Source organism: Gossypium hirsutum, chromosome D05 (assembly GCF_007990345.1).
Source record: "Gossypium hirsutum isolate 1008001.06 chromosome D05, Gossypium_hirsutum_v2.1, whole genome shotgun sequence".
NCBI lineage: Eukaryota > Viridiplantae > Streptophyta > Magnoliopsida > Malvales > Malvaceae > Gossypium > Gossypium hirsutum.
In genome coordinates, this window is record NC_053441.1 from 25,492,972 (window position 1) to 25,512,829 (window position 19,858).

At 33.1% G+C, this 19,858-nt stretch overlaps 3 protein-coding genes across 4 annotated transcripts; 1 reads left to right on the forward strand and 2 right to left on the reverse strand.

The window, feature by feature from the left end:
• The first annotated feature begins 8,895 nt into the window (after positions 1–8,895).
• Positions 8,896–10,976, forward strand: LOC107904932 (nucleobase-ascorbate transporter 3). Of its 2 annotated transcripts, XR_005914094.1 has the most exons (5): positions 8,896–9,286; positions 9,685–9,782; positions 9,868–10,104; positions 10,178–10,338; positions 10,419–10,976. XR_005914094.1 is itself a non-coding variant. In XM_041094454.1 (4 exons), the coding sequence occupies exons 1-4, from the start codon at positions 9,202–9,204 to the stop codon at positions 10,223–10,225; spliced, it is 468 nt and encodes a 155-aa protein (XP_040950388.1). In that variant the 5' UTR covers positions 8,896–9,201; the 3' UTR covers positions 10,226–10,976. The 2 variants fall into 2 exon arrangements, 1 of the variants encoding a protein (XP_040950388.1); XM_041094454.1 differs by having other exon boundaries at positions 10,178–10,976.
• Positions 10,977–10,986: 10 nt separating this feature from the next.
• Positions 10,987–14,356, reverse strand: LOC107902569 (probable disease resistance protein At4g33300). The gene is made up of 5 exons (XM_041094453.1): positions 13,528–14,356; positions 13,036–13,439; positions 12,593–12,948; positions 12,293–12,498; positions 10,987–12,209 (listed from the first exon to the last, which is right to left on the reverse strand). Exons 1-5 carry the CDS (start codon positions 14,195–14,197, stop codon positions 11,371–11,373), a joined length of 2,475 nt encoding a protein of 824 aa, XP_040950387.1. The 5' UTR covers positions 14,198–14,356; the 3' UTR covers positions 10,987–11,370.
• Positions 14,357–17,893: 3,537 nt separating this feature from the next.
• Positions 17,894–18,857, reverse strand: LOC107904931 (transcription factor MYB73). Its single transcript, XM_016831475.2, has one exon. It carries the CDS (start codon positions 18,820–18,822, stop codon positions 18,181–18,183), a length of 642 nt encoding a protein of 213 aa, XP_016686964.1. The 5' UTR covers positions 18,823–18,857; the 3' UTR covers positions 17,894–18,180.
• Positions 18,858–19,858: the final 1,001 nt, after the last annotated feature.

Below are 19,858 nucleotides of genomic sequence, written 5' to 3' on the forward strand. Positions count from 1 at the left end.
TTTCTTTTTTTTTGTCTCCTGGTTTTTCATTTTTTTGGGGTGAGGTTATGAAAATTTGGAATTTATTGATTTTTATTCCGCTAAATTTGATGAAAATATGTAGGAGGCCTGTTCTGTTTTTCTTAGTTTTGCTTGAGGTCTGATATACTAGACTATTAAAGCTTCCTTTGAATGCAGAATCAGCCATGGTGAGATGAAATTTTAAAAGAATATTCTTTTTCTCTACACTGTGTTACTGTTTGGAGAAAGAATGGTGAAGTGCAGTTGAAGGTTTGAACCTCACTGTCAACCTCATTTCCAACTGGAGGTAAAAGCTCCATCTTAAACACAGTGGAGAGTTAAGTTTTATTGCAGACAAAAATGCCCATATTTTCATTTATTATAGTGGCAGTTATATATGGATTTTCTCCATGCAGTACTGCATTCTGAACAACCAAATTCCCCAAAGGTTCGAGGCAAACATAACTCTCCATGGAATTTTTGGCCTGTCAATTAGTCCAGCATTTTGTTGAGAGGTGTCTTATTGTTTCCTCGTGAGCATGGCATAGAGAGCAAAGGCAGTTGACGTTAATGCCTCTCGTATTCAAAAATTTCCTTATGGGGAGTGCTTTGAGGCTACAGTTCCATAAAAAAGAATTTAATCTTGGGTAGGAGCTTAGCTTTCCATATGTTGTCCCAAGTTGGGATGTTCCCTCTTACAGCCATATTTTTCTTTCTCTCGACTATAATGTCATATGTCGTTTGAAGTGAAAATAGGCTTGTATGGGATGGGTTCCAAACCAAAGTACCTGTGGCACTCCCATTAATTGAAGTTGGTGTGCTTGTCAATGCTTAGATCAATTCTCTAGGGAGTTCAAACGAGAAACTGTCGATCCCTTGTGTACAAGTCCAATAATGCCCAGGCCCAAGCAAATAAATAGGCCCAAATACTAGACCCAACCTACTAAACCTAGCCCACACAAAAACAAAATAACAGAAACCCTAGGAAACTATTTGCTTCAGCACCGCCGCAACTCACCCTCGCACGTCGCCGCGAATCTCGCACCACGACCTTCCCCAGCGTGCGCCGCTCCGTACGTCAGCATTACCTGCAGCAACAATATGCCAACGAAAAAACAGGATAGATTTCTTTGGATTTGGGTTCATTTTTTTCCCATTTCGGCTATTTAAAGCCGTTATCGAATCTGTAAAGGGGGAATTTTTCAGTGTAAAAAATATACGAAAATGGAGAGAAATACTGGAGATTACAAAGAATTTTTTTTTCGAAGGTGAATCGTGTCTATTTTTTATTTTATTCCTTTTTTATTTATTTTTCATTTAAAATATAAAGAAAAGGAGAAGAGCCTTACTTGGTCGTCGGAGTCGTCGGGCTCAAAGGGGAGCGGCGGTGCTCAAAGGGTTGAGGGAACCCTAAAAAGTTCTTACAGAAAAAGAAAGAATTTGAAACTTTCTTTTAGGGTCTGTTTGTTAGAAGTAAAACATTTTCCGGAAAAGCTTTTCAGCCTTTTCCAGTGTTTGTTTGGCTGAAAATGTTTTCCTCAGGTAAAATCAATTACAAAACACGGGAAAAGAAGCCCTTAATTTTGGAAAATATCTTACGGATTTCATTTCTGTAAGACATTTTCCGGTTCCTCCTTCATCCAGGTAAGGCTTATTCTCCTTCTTCCTTTCTTCATTCCTTTTCCTTCTTCCGTTCTTCATCTTCTCCTCCAGGTAAGTTGCAATCCAGTGTAGCGCCCAATCCTCTCCATGCCACGTTGATCGACCGATTTACTGTATTACAATGCCTTTTTGGGGGATAGCCATCAATTTTCTGGCTCTTTCGATTTACTAACATTTTTCTCCAAAATTCTCGAGCAATAGTAATTGACATTTAGGGCCTAGTCTATAAATTACAGCAGATGGCACCATTTTCATTTTTCTCTAGTTCGCTCGTGCAGAAGCCATGACTAGCTCATCCGATCATTCACGCAAGGTTTCTATATTTTTTCTAAAAGAATTTTTATGTTATCTATTTTCCCTAATTGAGGTTGCGTCTGCCAATTTGTTTGATTTATTTTCTTTTTTGTTTCTCTATTTGTTTGATTTTTTTTACTCTTTTTGTTTGGAGTATATGCTTTTCGTAGGCTCTGAGCAAGATCGCATATAATAGACTCCAGAAAGAATTAATGGAATGGCAAGTTAATCCACCCACTCTCCTTTATGGTTACATTGTTTCCATTAGTCATGTGGTATTTGTAAATTACAATTCAAATTGTCATGATAAATTTCAATAAATGACATCTGCATAAATGAGAGGTCATTTAATGTTCCATTGGTATTGCATATGATTAGCACTTTTCTTGGATGTAAGACTAACTACATAATCGACATAGCATCTTATATCATTGTTCATAGTAGTTCTTGAGCCATCTATTTATATTGGAACTATTCACTTATGGTGTTATGTTGCCATTTCCATCATTCGTTTTTCTAGTCAAACTGTGAGCCTGAGAGTATATTAAGGTTTGCTTAGAAATGTCTAGCATATTATATTGCTAGACTGATATAGGATAAGTTTCTCCCCATGTTTTTCTTTCAGAGGTGACTTACTAGAGAGTTTGAGTTTTTTAATGCTATCCTATGCTTGGAGATGCTCTGTTCTAGCATATTACTAGTTATGAAAGACGTCTAAGAGAGGTTGCTTGGTCACCTAATGGAAATATTAATTAGGAGAAAAATATTCACTGGAAGGTGTCTAAGAGAGGCTGGTCATCTTTTGCATTTAATGCGACTAACTGTTTAGCGAAGTACTTGTTTTGAGCAGTTTACTTATCATAGCCATGAATGAGTCTTGACCATCTAGAATGTTGTATGTATCACACAAGAAAGTAAAATATGGTCCGTCTTAAAAGTTTGTCTTTCGTGTCTGTGGGCTTTACATGATCCTCAAGGTGTTGGTGATTAGGTAAATTTTCATGAAGACTTTGAATTTGGCACTCTGGTGTGAACTGTTCTTTCTTTAGGTGTTGATTAATTGCAACCTTCCTGGCCATTAAGAAATCTATTTTGCATTGTTTTGTTAGTGTTGTCTAGGCATGTTACTAGGTGTGCTTGCACCTTGGCACTAGACAACAAAAGTGCCTTAGACCTTTTTGAGTGAACCTCATTTGGGTGCACCTAGGCAATCTTTTTTGTAAGGCAATAGGTGCAAAAAAAGAAAGGCCTACTTGATTCTAGTTCTCTTTAATTTAATTTTTTTCTCACTTATTCATTAGATGTACCTTTGCTAGTAATAAAGTGAGTGTACCAAACCCTCTACTTCTTAGTATTTGAAAATCAAATAGAAAACCTTGAACATAAGGAAATCTTGCATATTGAACCAAAATAACTACATATGTCAATCATCTTTTAGAGAAATTAGTCCACATTCACACACATACTGTGCTTTACTTTCACTTGGATTTTTTTTTTCTTTTTTGCAACTTGTCTCTGAGTCCATGTAAAGGGTCTAATGTAGAACAACAGGAAAGGCTGCTTGATCATTAGCATCCATTTTGCACTTCTCTTTTGTGATATGCATGTGGTCTATTATCTAGCTACCCAACATTCAAAATCTTGCATTGATCCTATTTTGCAGATATTCTGTATGATAGCTGGTCCCCAGCCATGACTGTAAGTTCTATCTACATCAGCATTCTCTCCATGTTATCAAGCTCAACTGCCAAGGTTTGTTGGAATTATTAGCAATTTGACCGTTTGTTTTGCTCCCTAAGATCTGGCCTTATATGTTCAAAGGTGGAATACTGAATTCACTCTCTAATTATGCAGCAAAGGCCGGCTGATAACGATCGATATGTTAAGAACTGTCGCAATGGCAGGTCTCCCAAAGAGACGAGATGGTTGTTCCATGACGATAAAGTATAATAATATGAACCTATCATCTATAATTTGTGTATAAAAACTGAGGTTACAGGGATAGGTAATCGTTTACATTTGTCACGTTGTGTATGAAATTATGACTTAAATGTAGATTTATTTTGAATATTGTTACCTAATGCAAGAAGCAGACTGAACAATATAAACCTTTCTTTTCTTCTATTCCAGTTACGCATACACTTTGTTGTTTGTTTTCTCTCTTCTTTAGTTATTTTGTAGTTGTTGACCATTTTGCATTTGGTCTCCAACATTTTAAGGGAAACAATTTAACATTCGCTTTGGATATTCTTTTTGGAAGCTACTGTAGAAGATTGGGGTGAGGATTTACATGTTTAGTAGGTACTCAGTTTTTATATAAATTATTACAGGAGGGAAGAGTCTATTTGTACTGGTGTATTAATTTTAAACACTTTCTTAACTTTTTTATGACATTTTAACAATTTAGTTGTTAAATTTATCGTATTTGTCATGTATGTAAACTTTTAAATCAATTTGATATGTAAAAACAATTTAAATTATAAATTTATTAATATGTGTAAAAACAATTTTTTTTGGAAAATATTTTCAGGAAATCTGCCAAACAGCAGAAAATATTTTATACAGATTCATCCAAACACCAGAAAATATTTTCCAGTAAATCATTTTACAGAAAAGTAAAACATTTTCCAGAAATCATTTTACGGAAAACATTTTACTGCCAAACAAACGGACCCTTAGCTTTAATTTTGTTTCTTTTAAAACTTAAAAGCAAAGACGAAATGGTGCCGTTTGGGGAAGGGGGGTCCGCGCGTCAGACCTTAAATGGTCTATTTTCGTATTCGGTCCCCCTATTCTAGCAGTGTGTTTAAATTGAATTTCTGATTTCTTTTAAATTTTCCCGCATATTTTATTTTTGTTCCATTTTGGCCCATCGTTGCGCAGCGTTTTGGGAAGGCGGGAATAATTTCCCTTTTGGTCCTCCAGTGTGGTGTGTGCATTCAATGTGGTCCTGTCTTTTAGTTTGCTTCGAATCTGCCCCATTTTCTTCGTTTTCCATTCAATTTAGTCCATTTTTTAAAAATTATTTCTATTTTTCATGTTATTATTATAATTATTTTTTAGTTACTATTATTATTATTCCTATTGCTAGATTCATTCACGCATGGTTTTTATATAATATATATTTGCTTTTTTTTTCATATGGTATACACGCATTTGTTTTTATACATAATAAATATATATGTGCATTCTTTTACATAGTACCCGTCTACCTACATATATATATTATACATATGTTTTTCTATTTTATTTTCCTAACTTCTATATATATACCCTTATATTTTAGTTTCATTTTTTTTACTTTTGTAAATATGTTACGTTTTTTTTTATATATTATTCTTCATAAATTCTTTAAAAAACATATAGGTATACGTACATATTTTTAGAGATAACAGTAAGTTTTTGCTTTACATGTTTTTTACATACATATACTTGTATATGTGTGTTAAATATATGCATACACATATTTTTAAATTTACTTGTATATTGTGCCTGTCTTTACATATTTTGTAAATACATGTACATATATATTTTAAATTAAAATATTTGTATCATATTGTACATTAATTTTTTAACATACCCTTTCTGAAAATATAGTTTGGTTTTAACCATACATCAAAGTTATTTTCTTGATTCAAAGATTTTTTTTGAATAAAAGCAATATTCGAAGTTTGGGATTTTCGAGAGAAATTGAGCCCTAACGTATTGGGTTCTGATTTTCTTTGTTAATCTTAAATAACCGAGGATATTATTTATTCAAAATGCATGAGTATAAAAATCATTTTTGGGAACTTAACTTATTGTGTCCTAATGCATTGGGTGTGGCATGTTACTTTCTCAAAATGAAGATTTTCATATAAAATAAAAGTGATATTCAAAGTTCGGGGATTATGAGGAATTGTACCCTAACGTATTGGGACTCGATTTCTTTACATGACTTGAACAATTGATTATTCTTTTTCAAATTTCATCATTTGAGTTGATTTTGAAATCTTTTTAACCTTCGACACTAAGATATTAAATGATCAATTTGGTACCGATTTTGGGAGTTACGAGGGTGCTAACCCTTCCTCGTGCGTAACTGACACCCGGACTCGTTTTCTCAAAATTCGTAGACCAAAATAATTTTTAAAGTGAGCCGATCACACCTTAATAAAGGATCGGTGGCGACTCCAGTTTTATTTTTAAAGTCGACAACTAAATTTTTGTTTTCAAAAAACGATTTCGACACATTGTAAAACCCAATTCTCTCTAACTTAAAATAATTATCATTTATCAAGTATTTTCATTTATTATTAAAAATAATTATCATATTATCTAATAAATAATTTAAATTAATTATATAATTCATTAAAATATTGGAAGATACATTTTAATATTTTATTAAATGAATTTATAAATTCACATATTTTAATAATTTTAAAAAAGTAAAATAATTTAAAAAACTTCTATTATATATCAATTCTTATTTGATGTCCTTAATAGTCATTTTTTATTCTCACCTCACCGCTACAGCTGCGTTTGAATCCAAACACACACTCTACCATTATTTCTAATCTCACTGTTACAGTATCCAATCTCACCGCTACAGTAACTAATCTCACCTCCACCACTGTTTTTAACCTTACCGGAGGTAAACACACCGCCCATCCAAACTAGCCCTAAGCCTATTTGGCTCTTTTATAATATCTCAGTTGAAATTTCAAAAAAAAATATTAGTTTCTGTGATATTTAAAAAAATATATTGATTTTAAAGAGAAAAGACGAAAACGCGTTATATGAGACGCAATTTTTGACTTTTTTAATATATTAACTCATTTGGTTAGATTATTAAATATTAATAGTATTGTTTGTGAGGATCCGGATTGATTTTTATTTTACTCACATTTGTATTTTTTATTTCATGTTGTTTCAATATTTTTTAATTCATATTTTAAACATATCAGCTCATTTGGTTAGATAGTTAAATAAAATTATTTCATCCTTAAATCTTAGATTCGATTCCTCTTTTAAGTACAATTATATTTATTATTTTATGTTCTTTCAAGTTTCTTATTATTTTTAATTACTAAATATATTTTTTTCACTTTTTATCATTTTTAATCCATCTTTTTAATTAATAAATTTTTTATTTATAAAATTAAATAATTATTGGAAATATTATTATTTTTAGTAAATATAATTTCTATATGTGCAATTGTATTTTTCAATCCATATCATGAGTGTAGTAAATTTTAGTAGTTAAAAATAAAAAAACTTAAAAATTATATATTTATTAATTAAAAATAAAAAATTTGAAACGATATAAAATAAAAAATACAAATTTAACCATTTATCCCAAAAAAATTAATACATCAATAAATAAATAAATAAAAACTCTTGTAAGATGCGTTTTTTGTTTCTCTTTTAAAAATTAACTTATTTCCATAAATATCAAAAAAAAAATTCATTTCCCTAAAATGGTTTTTAAAATCAGCATTTTCTGGCCATCTTTATTCACCTTCTTCTTTTTCTTTGTTTACTCACACTTGCACAAATAACATTTATTGCATGGCCTTCACCTTAAATCATTTTAAAAATTACATAGTATCAATTTAATTAAAAAAATTACAAATATATCATTTTAAATTAAAATAAAATACATTATTAAATTGTACTTTAGCTTTTTTTAATTTAAAAAAATAATAAAAATTACGCATATAATGCAATTTGAATTCACACCAGTTGCATTGACAAAACTTTAAATTTACCATCCAACCAAAGTTTTATTTTGATTTCTTTATAAGTTTTAATTTTATTATGCACATTTTATCACATGCATCAATTATATATCTATACAATTAATAAAATCTCTGACTGAGTTGGTGTCACAGGTTAACCAGGTATCAACTCAGTTAGGTAAATTACAAAAATATCCTTTCGTATGTAAATAAGTTATATTATTCAAGGATACTTAATCTTTTTAATTTAAAAAATAATAAAAATTATGCATATGATGAGATTTAAATACACACGAATTGCATTAGTAAAACTTTAAATTTACCACTTAACAAAAGATTTATTTTAATTTCTTTATAATTTTTTAATTTTATTATACACCTGTTATTATCTCCATCAATTGTATATATTAATAGTGTTGTTGATTGAGTTAGTATAACAAATTAACTCCACACAACTTAGGATTGATGACAACACCATAATAAACAATTGTATTTAGTATTCTTAATCTGATGCATTTGTGCTTAAATTTTATTTTGCTTACAATTTAATCTAATTTTTTAATTTTAATATCGTACATATTTCACGCGTTATTATTCATTAGTTTCAAGCCATACTTTTCATTATTTCTTGTATGTCATTTTTAAAAACATCTAAATACATGGTTACACACGTATATGTTAGTGGTAGAATTTCTAGTTTATATTATTAATATAAGAGAGATAATTTGTGACACCACACATCCGATCTGATCCGAATGAAGGATGCAACATTACATTACTGAACGTCGTAGTGGAAAAATATGGGTACATATATTTTCAGACAAACCAGTTATGGTAAGACCTACAAACACACGTATGGGTTCGAGGAAAGAATCTTTTGAGTATTGGGTAGCTGTTTTTAAACTGGGCAGAACACTTTATGAAATGAGCGGAGTAGCCAAAAATATAGCCAGAAAGGCTTTTTCAATAGCAGCATAAAAAATACCTATAAAAACTCAATTTATTATTTCAGGATAGAAATATAGAACCAAAGGAAAGAAGTATTGTATTGGGAATTAAAAAAATTATGAGTTTTTTTTTTACAAATAATATTTCTTTTTTTTATTCGTCCTTTGTTACATTGAAAAAAGAGATTTAAAAAATTATTCAACCTCATACTCATTCGAATGTAGCAGATAAGATTAACTCGATATCATTTTACTAATTAACATGCATCCAAACCAATAAATTATGTATAATTTCAATTAAATCACATGAACATAATCAATGAGTGTTAATTGATCTTATTTAAAATATTTAGGGGTTGCACGGGATTAAAAACAAAGTTAAAATTCGAATTCAAATTCTATTAGGGGTCTCGAGACATGGCTTTCATGTCTAGGGTTAGAAGAAGAAAGAGAAGAAAAAGGAAATAGAGAGAAAAGAAAAGAAAAGAGGATATTGAAAAGAAAGAAAATCAAAATTAAAAAAAAAAACAATTTTCGTTTGAGATTTTTACGAAGTAATCAAAATTTTAAGAGAGGTAATGTTTATTTCAAAGGGACCTACTTGGACTCCTGCTGAACAACTCCATCGGCTTCAATACTGCATCCACTCCAACCCTTCTTGGCGTCAGTTCCTCTTCTTTATTTGCTCTGTTTTTTGTCAAGTATTTACCGTCTAATTTAAAAAGAAAGCTGACAAAGCTTTGAAGTTTTTAGGTTAAAAGTTTTACTTTTGAATATTTTATGGGTACTTCTGGTTAAGTACTTGAGCAACGCCTATGTATTATTCGTTTGATCTTTTTCGATTTATCTTGTCACTCCTTTCGGTACATTTTAATACTCTGTTGCACATAAACTAGCATAAATCTATGCATATTTGGAATATTCGGATATAAGTAGAGCATAAATGGAATAGGTTGGAAAAAGTTATGCATATAGATTTGGGACATATACTACTACTGGACACTCATTTTTCGAATATCACTGATATGCAATCAATCTCACAGAATTAACTTGTTTAACAGCTCAAGCGCTTTTACTGGCTTTCCAACACTACATTGTGAATCTTGGAACGACAGTCTTAATTGCAAATACATTTGTGTATCGAATGGGTGGTCATCATGTACGTTTTACGATCCGAGATTTCTTTTTAGTGGGATTAGTGTCCTTTTTATGTCTCTCAATCCTTTGTTGTATGCTATGAACAGGGAGATAAAGCCTGGGTCATTCAAGTGTTGTCATTTATGTCGGGCATTAATACGCTGCTTCAAACGCTTATCGGCTCGAGACTTCCCACGGTGATGGGTGCATCTTTTGCGTACACCTTACCGTTGTTGTCAATCATCAACGATTATACGGACGAGGCCTTCACATCTGAGCACGATTTGCCTCTATTCCATTGCCAATATTTGCCGCCATATACTGCATTTTATTGGGCATCGTCGGTGAGTGACTGGTAGTTTTGTGTATCCGATATCGTATTGTTTATTTAATTTAGAATTTCCATCTTGATGCCAGCTGCTTCCGGGATCACATTCACCCAATTTGCGAACAATAATTCCATGAGAAACATCTATGTGTTGGGCGTATCTCTGTTCCTCGGGCTTTCGATTCCTCAATACTTTGCAATGAACACAACTTACGTCGGTCATGGACCCGTTAGAACAAATGCTGGATGGGTAAGTTCCATGTACTGCGATTTTGAGTTGCTTGTACACGTGTTTTGGTTGGATATAACATGGGATTACGATCCATGCAGTTCAATAACATATTGAACACAATCTTCTCGTCACCTGCAACCAAGGCGATCATCATTCGGACAGTGCTTGATAACACACTAGAAGCAAAGAATTTGGAGGATCGAGGAGTTCCATGGTGGAAATCCTTCCAACACAGCAAGGGAGATGTTCGAACCGAAGAATTCTACAGCTACCCTCTCAGAATAAACGAATATATCCCCACCAGGTTTCTGTGAAACATCCTACGTTGTGTGTATTGCACCGGACATGCCTTAATTTATTTACAGATAACTCTCAGTGTTGGCCAATGTGCGGTATTGTAATCGTCTACAACCATTGTTAGAACCGAGATATTTTAGTAAAATGAAACATCTGGTAAATACAACATTTTTTTTATAAAAAATTGATAAATAAACGAAATGGGTTTCAATTTCATCACGAAGTGGGAGCCTGGATTAAATTGATGCAAGTGTGAACAGCTTTACATGCTTTTTATTTTTTTTAATTAAAGATATTTGACTTTTTTTTTAAGTTTATTTGTGGAGAAAATATAAATATTAATCGAAATTGATAGAGATGAAAAATTCATTTGTTTTTGCCCATCTGGGTACCCATTCATCGAATTTAGATATAAAATTTCCTTTTCTCTGAAATAGAAAAAAAACATAACTTATCCTCCTAACTTTAGAACCACATGCACACCAACAAGAAGAATTCCACTAAATCTTTAATAGCCGCCTGTCACATCTCGGGTGATGGCATTTTCCTCATCCAGGATGGAACCTTTTTATGCTTCTTTTCTCTTTATTTTGCTGGCCCTGCTCCTTCACACCCTTCTTTTAAAGGAAAAGGAAAGTAGTTGCAGTACTTCCCCATTGATTTGAATTATGATCTAACACCAAGAGGACTTTTATGGCAGTAAAATAAACTTAATATTAATATTTGACACATAGATACATATCATATGCTGTTTCAGTCATGAAGCCAGTCCAAACTATACCATTTCTCTGCAACTTGAACATGAAGGTGTCGCATTCCCCTCTTCACCTTTTTCCAGTCCTCGGAAACTTCATCATCGCATATAACTCGGCGTAGTGATTTCAAGTTCAACAACATGACTGGCGATGGTAAATTCACAATCTGTGGGCATTCCCTCATGTCTATTATTTCCAAGCTTGCTAATCTACCAATTTCTCTGGGTAGAGACCTCAAGTTAACACATTGCGAAATGCCAAGGTATTTTAACCCGATTAGCTCGCCTATGCTCGGAGGGAGGACCTTAAGTTCCAGACAAGCATAAAGCCTAAGTATTTGAAGTTCCTTCAGCAAGCCGAAACCAGCAGGCAATTCAGATAACCTGTGGCAGTTGGTTATGCTGAGACTTTGAAGTGAATTCACCTTACAAATGCTTACAGGCAGCTTAACTAAATCATCACAATGATCGATTACGAGCTCGGTTAGACGAGGGAAGATCATGGGCAGGTCTAGAACTGATGGATTGAAGCTGTTATTAACCTTACAGAGAACCGTAGATAGTTTCCTCAAGTTCCTCAATGGAGCAGTGGTGTTGGACAATTCAGGAACCAACACCTTTTCAAGCCATAGGCTCCGTAAATTCGTCAGATTAGTGAAAACAGAGAAATTCAGAAGCGTTGCCTCAGTTGTATTGTAGTTTATTATAATAAGTGCTCTAAGCTTAGGCATATCATCCATGAAAGGAGGCAAGAAGTATTCATTGGAGGCAAAATTCAGGATGAGTACTTCAGCCTTCGGAAACTCCATCGGGTACCAGTCCATTTCCCTCATTTCTCCTGTCATCAAGCAAGTTCCAGAATTGTTAGCTATGCCAGATTTTAGCCAAGGAACTTATTTAGTGCAAAGCAACCATTTATACCTGTATGAACTGAAACGATCTGAGCATTGAATGGCCGATCTGTATTTCTTCCCCAGTCTCTCGGAAGTTCGGTATCTCTTCTTGGCATAAGTAATCGCTTTCGTTCATTCACATCCGGATGATTGCTTAGATGAAGAGCGAGGTCCCTCAACACATCGTGTTGAGTAACATAGATTTCATGGTAACTGCTATAAGCATCCCCGGACCTATCCAAACACAGTTCACAAAACAAATATCAGACACCTCAAACTAAAAACTAAACCAACTAAAATAACTTGCTTCAATAGCAATAACAATTACCTTGCATCTTTCACCAAAGTGAGTAGGTTCTTATCCGAAAGCTCAACGAGGATGGCGAAGGCGTCTTCCTCATCGATGCCATGACTTTCTACCCACATATTGATGAGAACATCGAGGGGGATTTTCTTATCTTCAGGAAATGATCCCAAATCCAAGAAACATTCCTTGACCTTCTTGTTCAAGTAATCGACACTGATTGCCATTCGTTCAAGCAACTTGTTTTCGTGAGATTCGCAAATCGGTTCACCTCGAGTTAACCTTTTCTTTGCACTAACCCAATACATCTCAGGCTGGTCTCGCAATGAAGCTCCAATCACTTTAAGTGCCAATGGAAGTCCTTTACATTCATTAACAATCTGTTAAACCCCAAATTTTATAACCAGTTATTGAACTCTGAGGGACAAAAAAAAAAGATCAATCAATTGTTTGAATTTCATTATTACCTGCTTCACTAATGTCTCATTGGCTGTGGGAGGAATCGATTTTTGACAGAAAGCAGAGTGGCAAAACAGTGACATCGATTCATCGTCTCTCAACAATTGAACTTGATAAACTTCACCAACAACTTTTGTTGGGAACTTGAATCTCGAAACTACCAGAGTTTTATAAGATGGTATCTTGAAAATCAATTGTTCTAGAACTGACGACGACCAGACATCATCTAAAACAACCAGAGTTCGAGGTCCAGTTCCCCACTCACACTGTAGCTTCCCTGGTGGAACAAACGAGTTATTACTGTAACCCATGGCCTCGTTTCCCGTAATGAATCCCCAGATTTTTTCCCTCAGTTGTGCCAGATCCGGTGATTGTGAAACAGTTAGAAACAAAATCCTGTTGTTGAAGTAACCTTTTAAAAAGAAAAAGAGAAAAGTAGGTAATTTCATAATCGGCGGTTTTTGTTTGATTTGGTTACTTAGATTAAGGAAGAGACTTACTTCGAACTTGATTATCTCTACAAATTTCATTAGCCAAAGTGGTTTTGCCAGATCCTCCAATACCCCAAATTCCAACAACGTTTAAATCATCTCTTCCGATCACCAATTTTTTAACGTTGTTTTTCGCTAAATCCAAACCAACTCCGCCTACAATCCCCACACTAGCTTCATCTTCAACTTCCATTCTCTTAACAGCTTCTTCGACCCACCCTCCAGCTCCAATCTTCATCGAACTGAGCCGCTGCTCCAACCGGCCTTCCAACCGATCAAACCGCTCCGCCGTTTCGAACCGCATGTGGTGGACGTCGGCCAGCAAGTGGGCTTGCATCGGTCCGCTTACGAACCTCTCAACTTGTTTGTCTAACTTCTCCATCTTCCTGGCTAGCTGGAGGTTTTTGTAGACGTTCCAACGGCTAGAGGCGAGGACTTTGCGGGCCAATTCGAGGCCGCCACGTAGGGTCTCGGAGAAACGGTCGAGCTGAGATTGGCGGAGGGCGGGAAGTTCGACGCCGGAGTATTTGATTTCGTCGATGATGGGAAGGAGCACTTGGATGCTTGATATGAGATTGTCTGCACTGGATTTGCAGAGGCAGGACTTGCGGGAGATGGCGATTAATTGTTTAAGAAGTTCCATTGCGATTTCTCCGGCGAAAAAATCGTTGAACGCCATCGTTTTTCTTGGTTAACAGGCGGGAAGAATTCCACTGGGGTATGAGTAATGAGTTGAAATGGCGGGCGTTGTTGGATTTCTGGTAGCTTGAGTTACTGTGTCTGTCTTTAAAAAGAGGTGCAATTTATCTTCAAAAAAATAATGGTAATAAAAATTTGATTTTTTTTCCGGATGTAGGGAAAAACTACTTTCTTTTTATTTGTGAATCTTTAATTTTTTTTATTTCACTTTAATACTTTGAAATATTATTTTCATTTCAATTTATTTCCAATGAAAAAAATTAATAAAAAATAAATATATTTACATATATTTTTTAAATTACAATGTTAAAATTTTAAACTTTTAGGTTTAAAATGAAATTTATAAATTTTATATAATAATATAGAAAAGGTAAAAACACTCTATAATAGCAGATGTTATTTTGTAAAGAGATATATATATTAATTATCTTTAATTTCCAATTAATTTATGATGCTAATTTAATTATAAATTTAAAACAAAATAAAAATTTAAAACCTGAGTGATTTTCTGGTAAGTATTTTATGTGAAACTCACTATCCAAAAAAACGAAAATGTTCTACACAACATGTTTACTTGCATATGAAGTTGAACAGCTTTAAAGAAAAAAATATATTATTCTGTTTATTTGGTCAAAAGTTTCATTTTCTTAAAAAGATAAAGACCCTATTGAGGTGTGTGCATTGAATGCAGCTGGAGTATTTTTTTTAATTTATTATTATTGAACAAATAATAAAAATAAAATTATTTTATATTAAATTTAATAATTAAATATAAATGTGAATCCGCTTGTATTCATAAAATCTTTCTTCAAAGTGTCACTCTTATGGGTAGGCCAACTCTTTGTGTGGTTAGGGGAATTTGATTATAAAATATCAATTTCTTCATGTCCCCATTGTTTGATAAATATTTATATTTTATAAGATTTATTTTAAAATTGGGAACTTCTTCTTTTTTATTGACTAGTCTTTTATCACAAGCAAAATCGAGAGTGGTGTGATTCCAGCTATGTATTGATGGTGCGGTTAAGGGATTTTTAAGAAATGAGAATGAAAAATGGATAATAAGATTTAACAGATTTTTAGGAGGATGCTCGGTATTTGATGCGAAATTGTAGGGAATTCTTGATGGGTTTATCTCTTATCCATGACAATAGATTTGCTTGAATTATGATTCAAACAGATAGTCTAGAGGTAGTCAAAACTATACAGGAAACTTCTTTATTGGTTTTAAACTCTGTTTTAATCAGACGTATTCATCATCTTTTGGAGAACGTAGGATCTTGAGTTATTCAATACATTCTCAAGGAGCCTAATAATATCGCAGATTGTATTACCAAATTGACCTTTGATACAAGACAAAGTCATGAAGGTTTTCAAGGAAATCCCTAAAGAACTATTAGCAAGTAATAATCTTGCTTAGGGAATTTATGATGTAATATGATATGTTATTGTAGCTTTTAAATATTCATATTAATTTAATAAAATATTTGAAATTGTCAAATTAACTTTTAGTTAAGTTATTATATCCAATAACCACATCATAACAAATACTATTAATTTAAGTAACTTCAAAGTATTCTTGTTAACAGAATTCTATATTTTCTACATTTTAAGTAATTAACTGTATTCGAAGGTAAATTTGAGCCCTTTTTATTTTTTAAAAATATAAAATTATAGATTAATATAACGCCATTCTAAAATTTTATAATTCAATTTTAACCCTTAAATTTTTTTTTATGAATTCACCCATGAAAGCACAAATTCATTTGGTTTGATGTGAATTATTACTATTATTTTCTAAATTTTAATTCGATTTTTATTATACGTATAAATTAAACTAAATTGAGATACATTGATGATGATGATGATGATGATTCACCAACCTTGACGAACTAATGTAATGAATGACGACTGATATAGAGAAGATTCAACGCCTAAACTTGGAGGACTAATTTTTTCTTACGAGTCATCATCGCTTGGAAGAAGATTAGTTCTGTCCGTACTAATACTATGTCCAAGTATATTAGATTTGACTTTTTGGATCCAATTTGTAGTTTATATTTTTCTTTTCCAATTTGGGGTTAATAATTACATATATCTCGAGATATATATGTTAAAAAAATAGAATATGAAATTAAGAAATTCAATTGAGCCATGGTTGGGTGGAGCTTGTGCTATACATACATCTCTCGCACACATATTATATATAAACTATGGGCTTAAAGCATGCATGAAACACAACTCGCTGACTAATAGCACCAATTTTTTTTTTTATTTTTTTATTTCAATCCAAAACAATCAAGTGTAGCAGTGCACGTAATATATTTTTTAACTCGTTTTTTATGTTGTTTCATCACATTTCAACATTGCAGGCTACGTTTTGTATGCTAAAAGGCGCTGTTTTTGTGTGTATTTTAATGAGTTTACGCTAACAACAGCTAGCTGTTCATACCAGTATCTCACATAAAGTGCAGAAATCTTCCGTAATATTGATTCTTACGCAAGTATGTAACTTGCAAATAGAATTACTAAATAACTAGAAGCATAAGCCCATGCTTATTATCTTGTTCCAACTCGAGTTTAAATTCAAATTAAGGTCTTTCATCTAATTATAAAATAAAATTTAATTTAATTAAACTCGTAATTTATTAAATCCAAATATTAAAATAGTGGAATTCAGAAAGTATGCTATGTTATTAGGTTCATAAGAAGAATGAAGTAAAGAAAAAGATGTAGCCCATCAGCAACAATCCAAGGCCCACGTTCTCACTTGTCTCTACAATTACGAACCATAGTAGCTCTCATCTTTTTTAACCCCGTGTTGCGTCCATCACCACCGTACTTGTTTTCTAGAATTTACTTCAATCTTTCTTTCCGTTGTCTTTCCCCGACATAATGTCTCTTCACCCTATCAAAAGAACCCTCTACATATATTTTGATCAATTCACAAACAAATTTAGATATGGTGATGAAATTTAACAACCTAAGACGATTTCATTAATATTATTAAGCTTTTCAGATACCTTATGAGACACAAATCTCTAACATGGGTAACATAATTTCTCTCCTGCAGAGCTTTTAACTCCCATTGAAATGGTTATTGTATGCATTTATTTCTGGGGTTTCAAGAATCTATTAATTGAAGCACCAAACTGAAAGAACAACAGTACTGAAAGCCACATTTAACACATGCAAGCCTTGTTCAACTTATGTGAAACCCAAAGTCGATGATGTCAAGTTAGAGAGCTTTGATTAATTGAATCCGGTTTCAAAACCATGTTTTCAACAGGCAAGGCCCACCTTGTCTGAACTTTATATATGTTGGTAGAGATAAATCCCAACAGTGTTTTTTCTAAAATTAAATCAAGAAAGAAAGTGCATTAAAATGATTAAAACGTGAAAGTGTCACGGTACATCACTTCCCCATTGGACTCAACGCGCAATAGTGGGATTAAACAGTTCAAGGGCTATTAACAAAAGCAGGGAATCGAAACACTGCTCTCTAATCTTACAAGAGCATCTGCACAAAGAGTTCATTGAAGCTGAAAATGAATACTTGATGCTGTAAGACTCCATAGTCCATATCCAAATCTCTTTTTATCTGTTTTGAAATTCATTTACACTTCTTTCAGGGGAAAAAAGAGTAAAGCTTTTGAATGGTGAAAAACACAATTACTTCTTTTTTCTTACTTGCCCAACCCCATGAGATCTAAGGCATTGTAAGCTGCACGTGTTATCAATTAATGTTAACGAGAACCGGAGTACAGAGAAGAGTAGTTATTTAACGTATTAATTTGTCTTGTGGTGGCCACCCACTATCACACATCTCCTAGAATTGGGAGAAATTCTAAACAGTGCTACTCGACAGAAGATACTTATCGTTTTTCTCAATCTTTTTATTTGTTCAAAAACATAGGGAGATTAATACAGAATACTACAATGGCTTAGTGAAATCTTGAGGCTTCAGTGTGATGAAGCTGAGCTCATATACTCTCTAACTTGTCTTGCTACCACATCTCTCATTACATCCCAAAGCTCCGCCGGTACACTTATCCTCCTCTCCGCCACCGACGCAGTTCCACTACCAGGAGGCGCTAGAGTCAACGACGTCGACAAGGCTTCCTCATCCATTTGCTGATAAGTACTCATTGAGATCTGTTCCTTTCGTTGCTGTTGCTGTTTTGATTCTTTGGCCTTCCTTTTCAGCGTGGAGTTCCAATGATTCTTCACAGCATTATCAGTCCTCCCATGAAGCAATCTAGCAATGGTGGCCCACCGGTTACCGAACCTAGCATGAGCAGCCAAGATGGTCTCATCTTCAGCTTGTGAAAACGGACGATGCTCCACATTGGGGCTGAGCTGGTTACACCATCTAAGCCTACATGATTTCCCTGATCGACCCTTTATATAACGGCTTATCAAAGACCAGTTTCTGGGTCCATATTTCTCAACGAACCGAGTCAAAATCCTATCTTCCTCGGCACTCCATGGACCTTTGATCTTCTCAGATTTGCTCGAAGCCATTGCAGACAAAGATGACTTTGAAGAAGAAGAAGAAGATGTATCACATGATGAAGAAGATGAACATCCATTCACTGCTTCCATTTTTAAAAGACTTAACAAGGCAAAGAGAAATGTATGAGATGAAAGAGGGGGATCGGGTTTATATTATATATATATGAAGGAAAGGTTCATGAACATTTTAGGCATCCACCAGAGAAGAGGGAACTTCCCGGAAGGTGGCGTCTTAAAGTTTTATTATTAAAAAATGATCTGATTTTTTTTTGTAAATAGAAATTTGATTTTAAATTTATTTTAGGTAAGCAACAAAATTAATTATTTATGATTAAATAAATTTGCATTTTGGTCACTAAATTTTAAAAATTTACTATATGATCACTAATATATTTAATTTATTACTTTATAATTATTTCAACCATTAACTTCCGTTTAGAACGTAATGAGAAGTCGGTGTGATAAATTAATTCAATTGTTTGTATAAATTAAATAAACCAATTTATTTTTAAAATCATGTCCGACTAACTATTTGACCTTTTTCATCCTTAAAATTATTGCTTCACCAAAAAGGTAAAATGCAGTTTTCTTGATCTTAAAGTCTAGTGTAGTTTAGCATCCTTACCCAGTTTTTCTTAATGTTATCCAAGTACAAACTTTTAGTAAAATCATAACCTAACCAATCCATCAGTCTTAGTGTGTTGCAACACACGTGGTAAAAATACCTTAGGAGTCACCGACTATGTATGGGAAAAAGTTAATTCATCTCAAATAATTGTTTCTAGGCTTAATCCCAAAAACAACTCTTAACATTTAATTTTTTGGTCACTTTGATCTTTTATTTTGTTTTTTTAGCACTTTAACTCTTAACGTTTATTCTTTTGTCAAATTAGTTTATTTTTAACAAACATGCTGACGTAGCTATTAAATGTTTAACATCGCTGATGTGGAAAGAAAATTATTCCACCTAAATTCCAATGCATTTCACATGTAGTTAAAATAAAAAATAATTCAAAAAAATTTATTCATTAAAAAAATTAAAAATAAAAAAAAACGTAAAACAATTAGACACTGAATCATTTCAGAAATGAGACGGTCGATCCTAAAAAAACAAACACTTGAATTA

Excerpts from the sequence above, each read along its gene's own strand:
- LOC107904931 (XM_016831475.2), bottom strand. The coding sequence starts at position 18,822 with ATGGAAGCAGTGAATGGATGTTCATCTTCTTCATCATGTGATACATCT.
- LOC107902569 (XM_041094453.1), bottom strand. The coding sequence starts at position 14,197 with ATGGCGTTCAACGATTTTTTCGCCGGAGAAATCGCAATGGAACTTCTT. Across the intron at positions 12,949-13,035 it reads ATGAGACATTAGTGAAGCAG|ATTGTTAATGAATGTAAAGG; the intron begins GTAATAATGAAA and ends GGGGTTTAACAG. Across the intron at positions 12,499-12,592 it reads ACTTTGGTGAAAGATGCAAG|GTCCGGGGATGCTTATAGCA; the intron begins GTAATTGTTATT and ends GTGTTTGGATAG.
- LOC107904932 (XM_041094454.1), top strand. The coding sequence starts at position 9,202 with ATGTTTATTTCAAAGGGACCTACTTGGACTCCTGCTGAACAACTCCAT. Across the intron at positions 9,287-9,684 it reads CCACTCCAACCCTTCTTGGC|CTCAAGCGCTTTTACTGGCT; the intron begins GTCAGTTCCTCT and ends CTTGTTTAACAG. Across the intron at positions 10,105-10,177 it reads CATTTTATTGGGCATCGTCG|CTGCTTCCGGGATCACATTC; the intron begins GTGAGTGACTGG and ends TCTTGATGCCAG.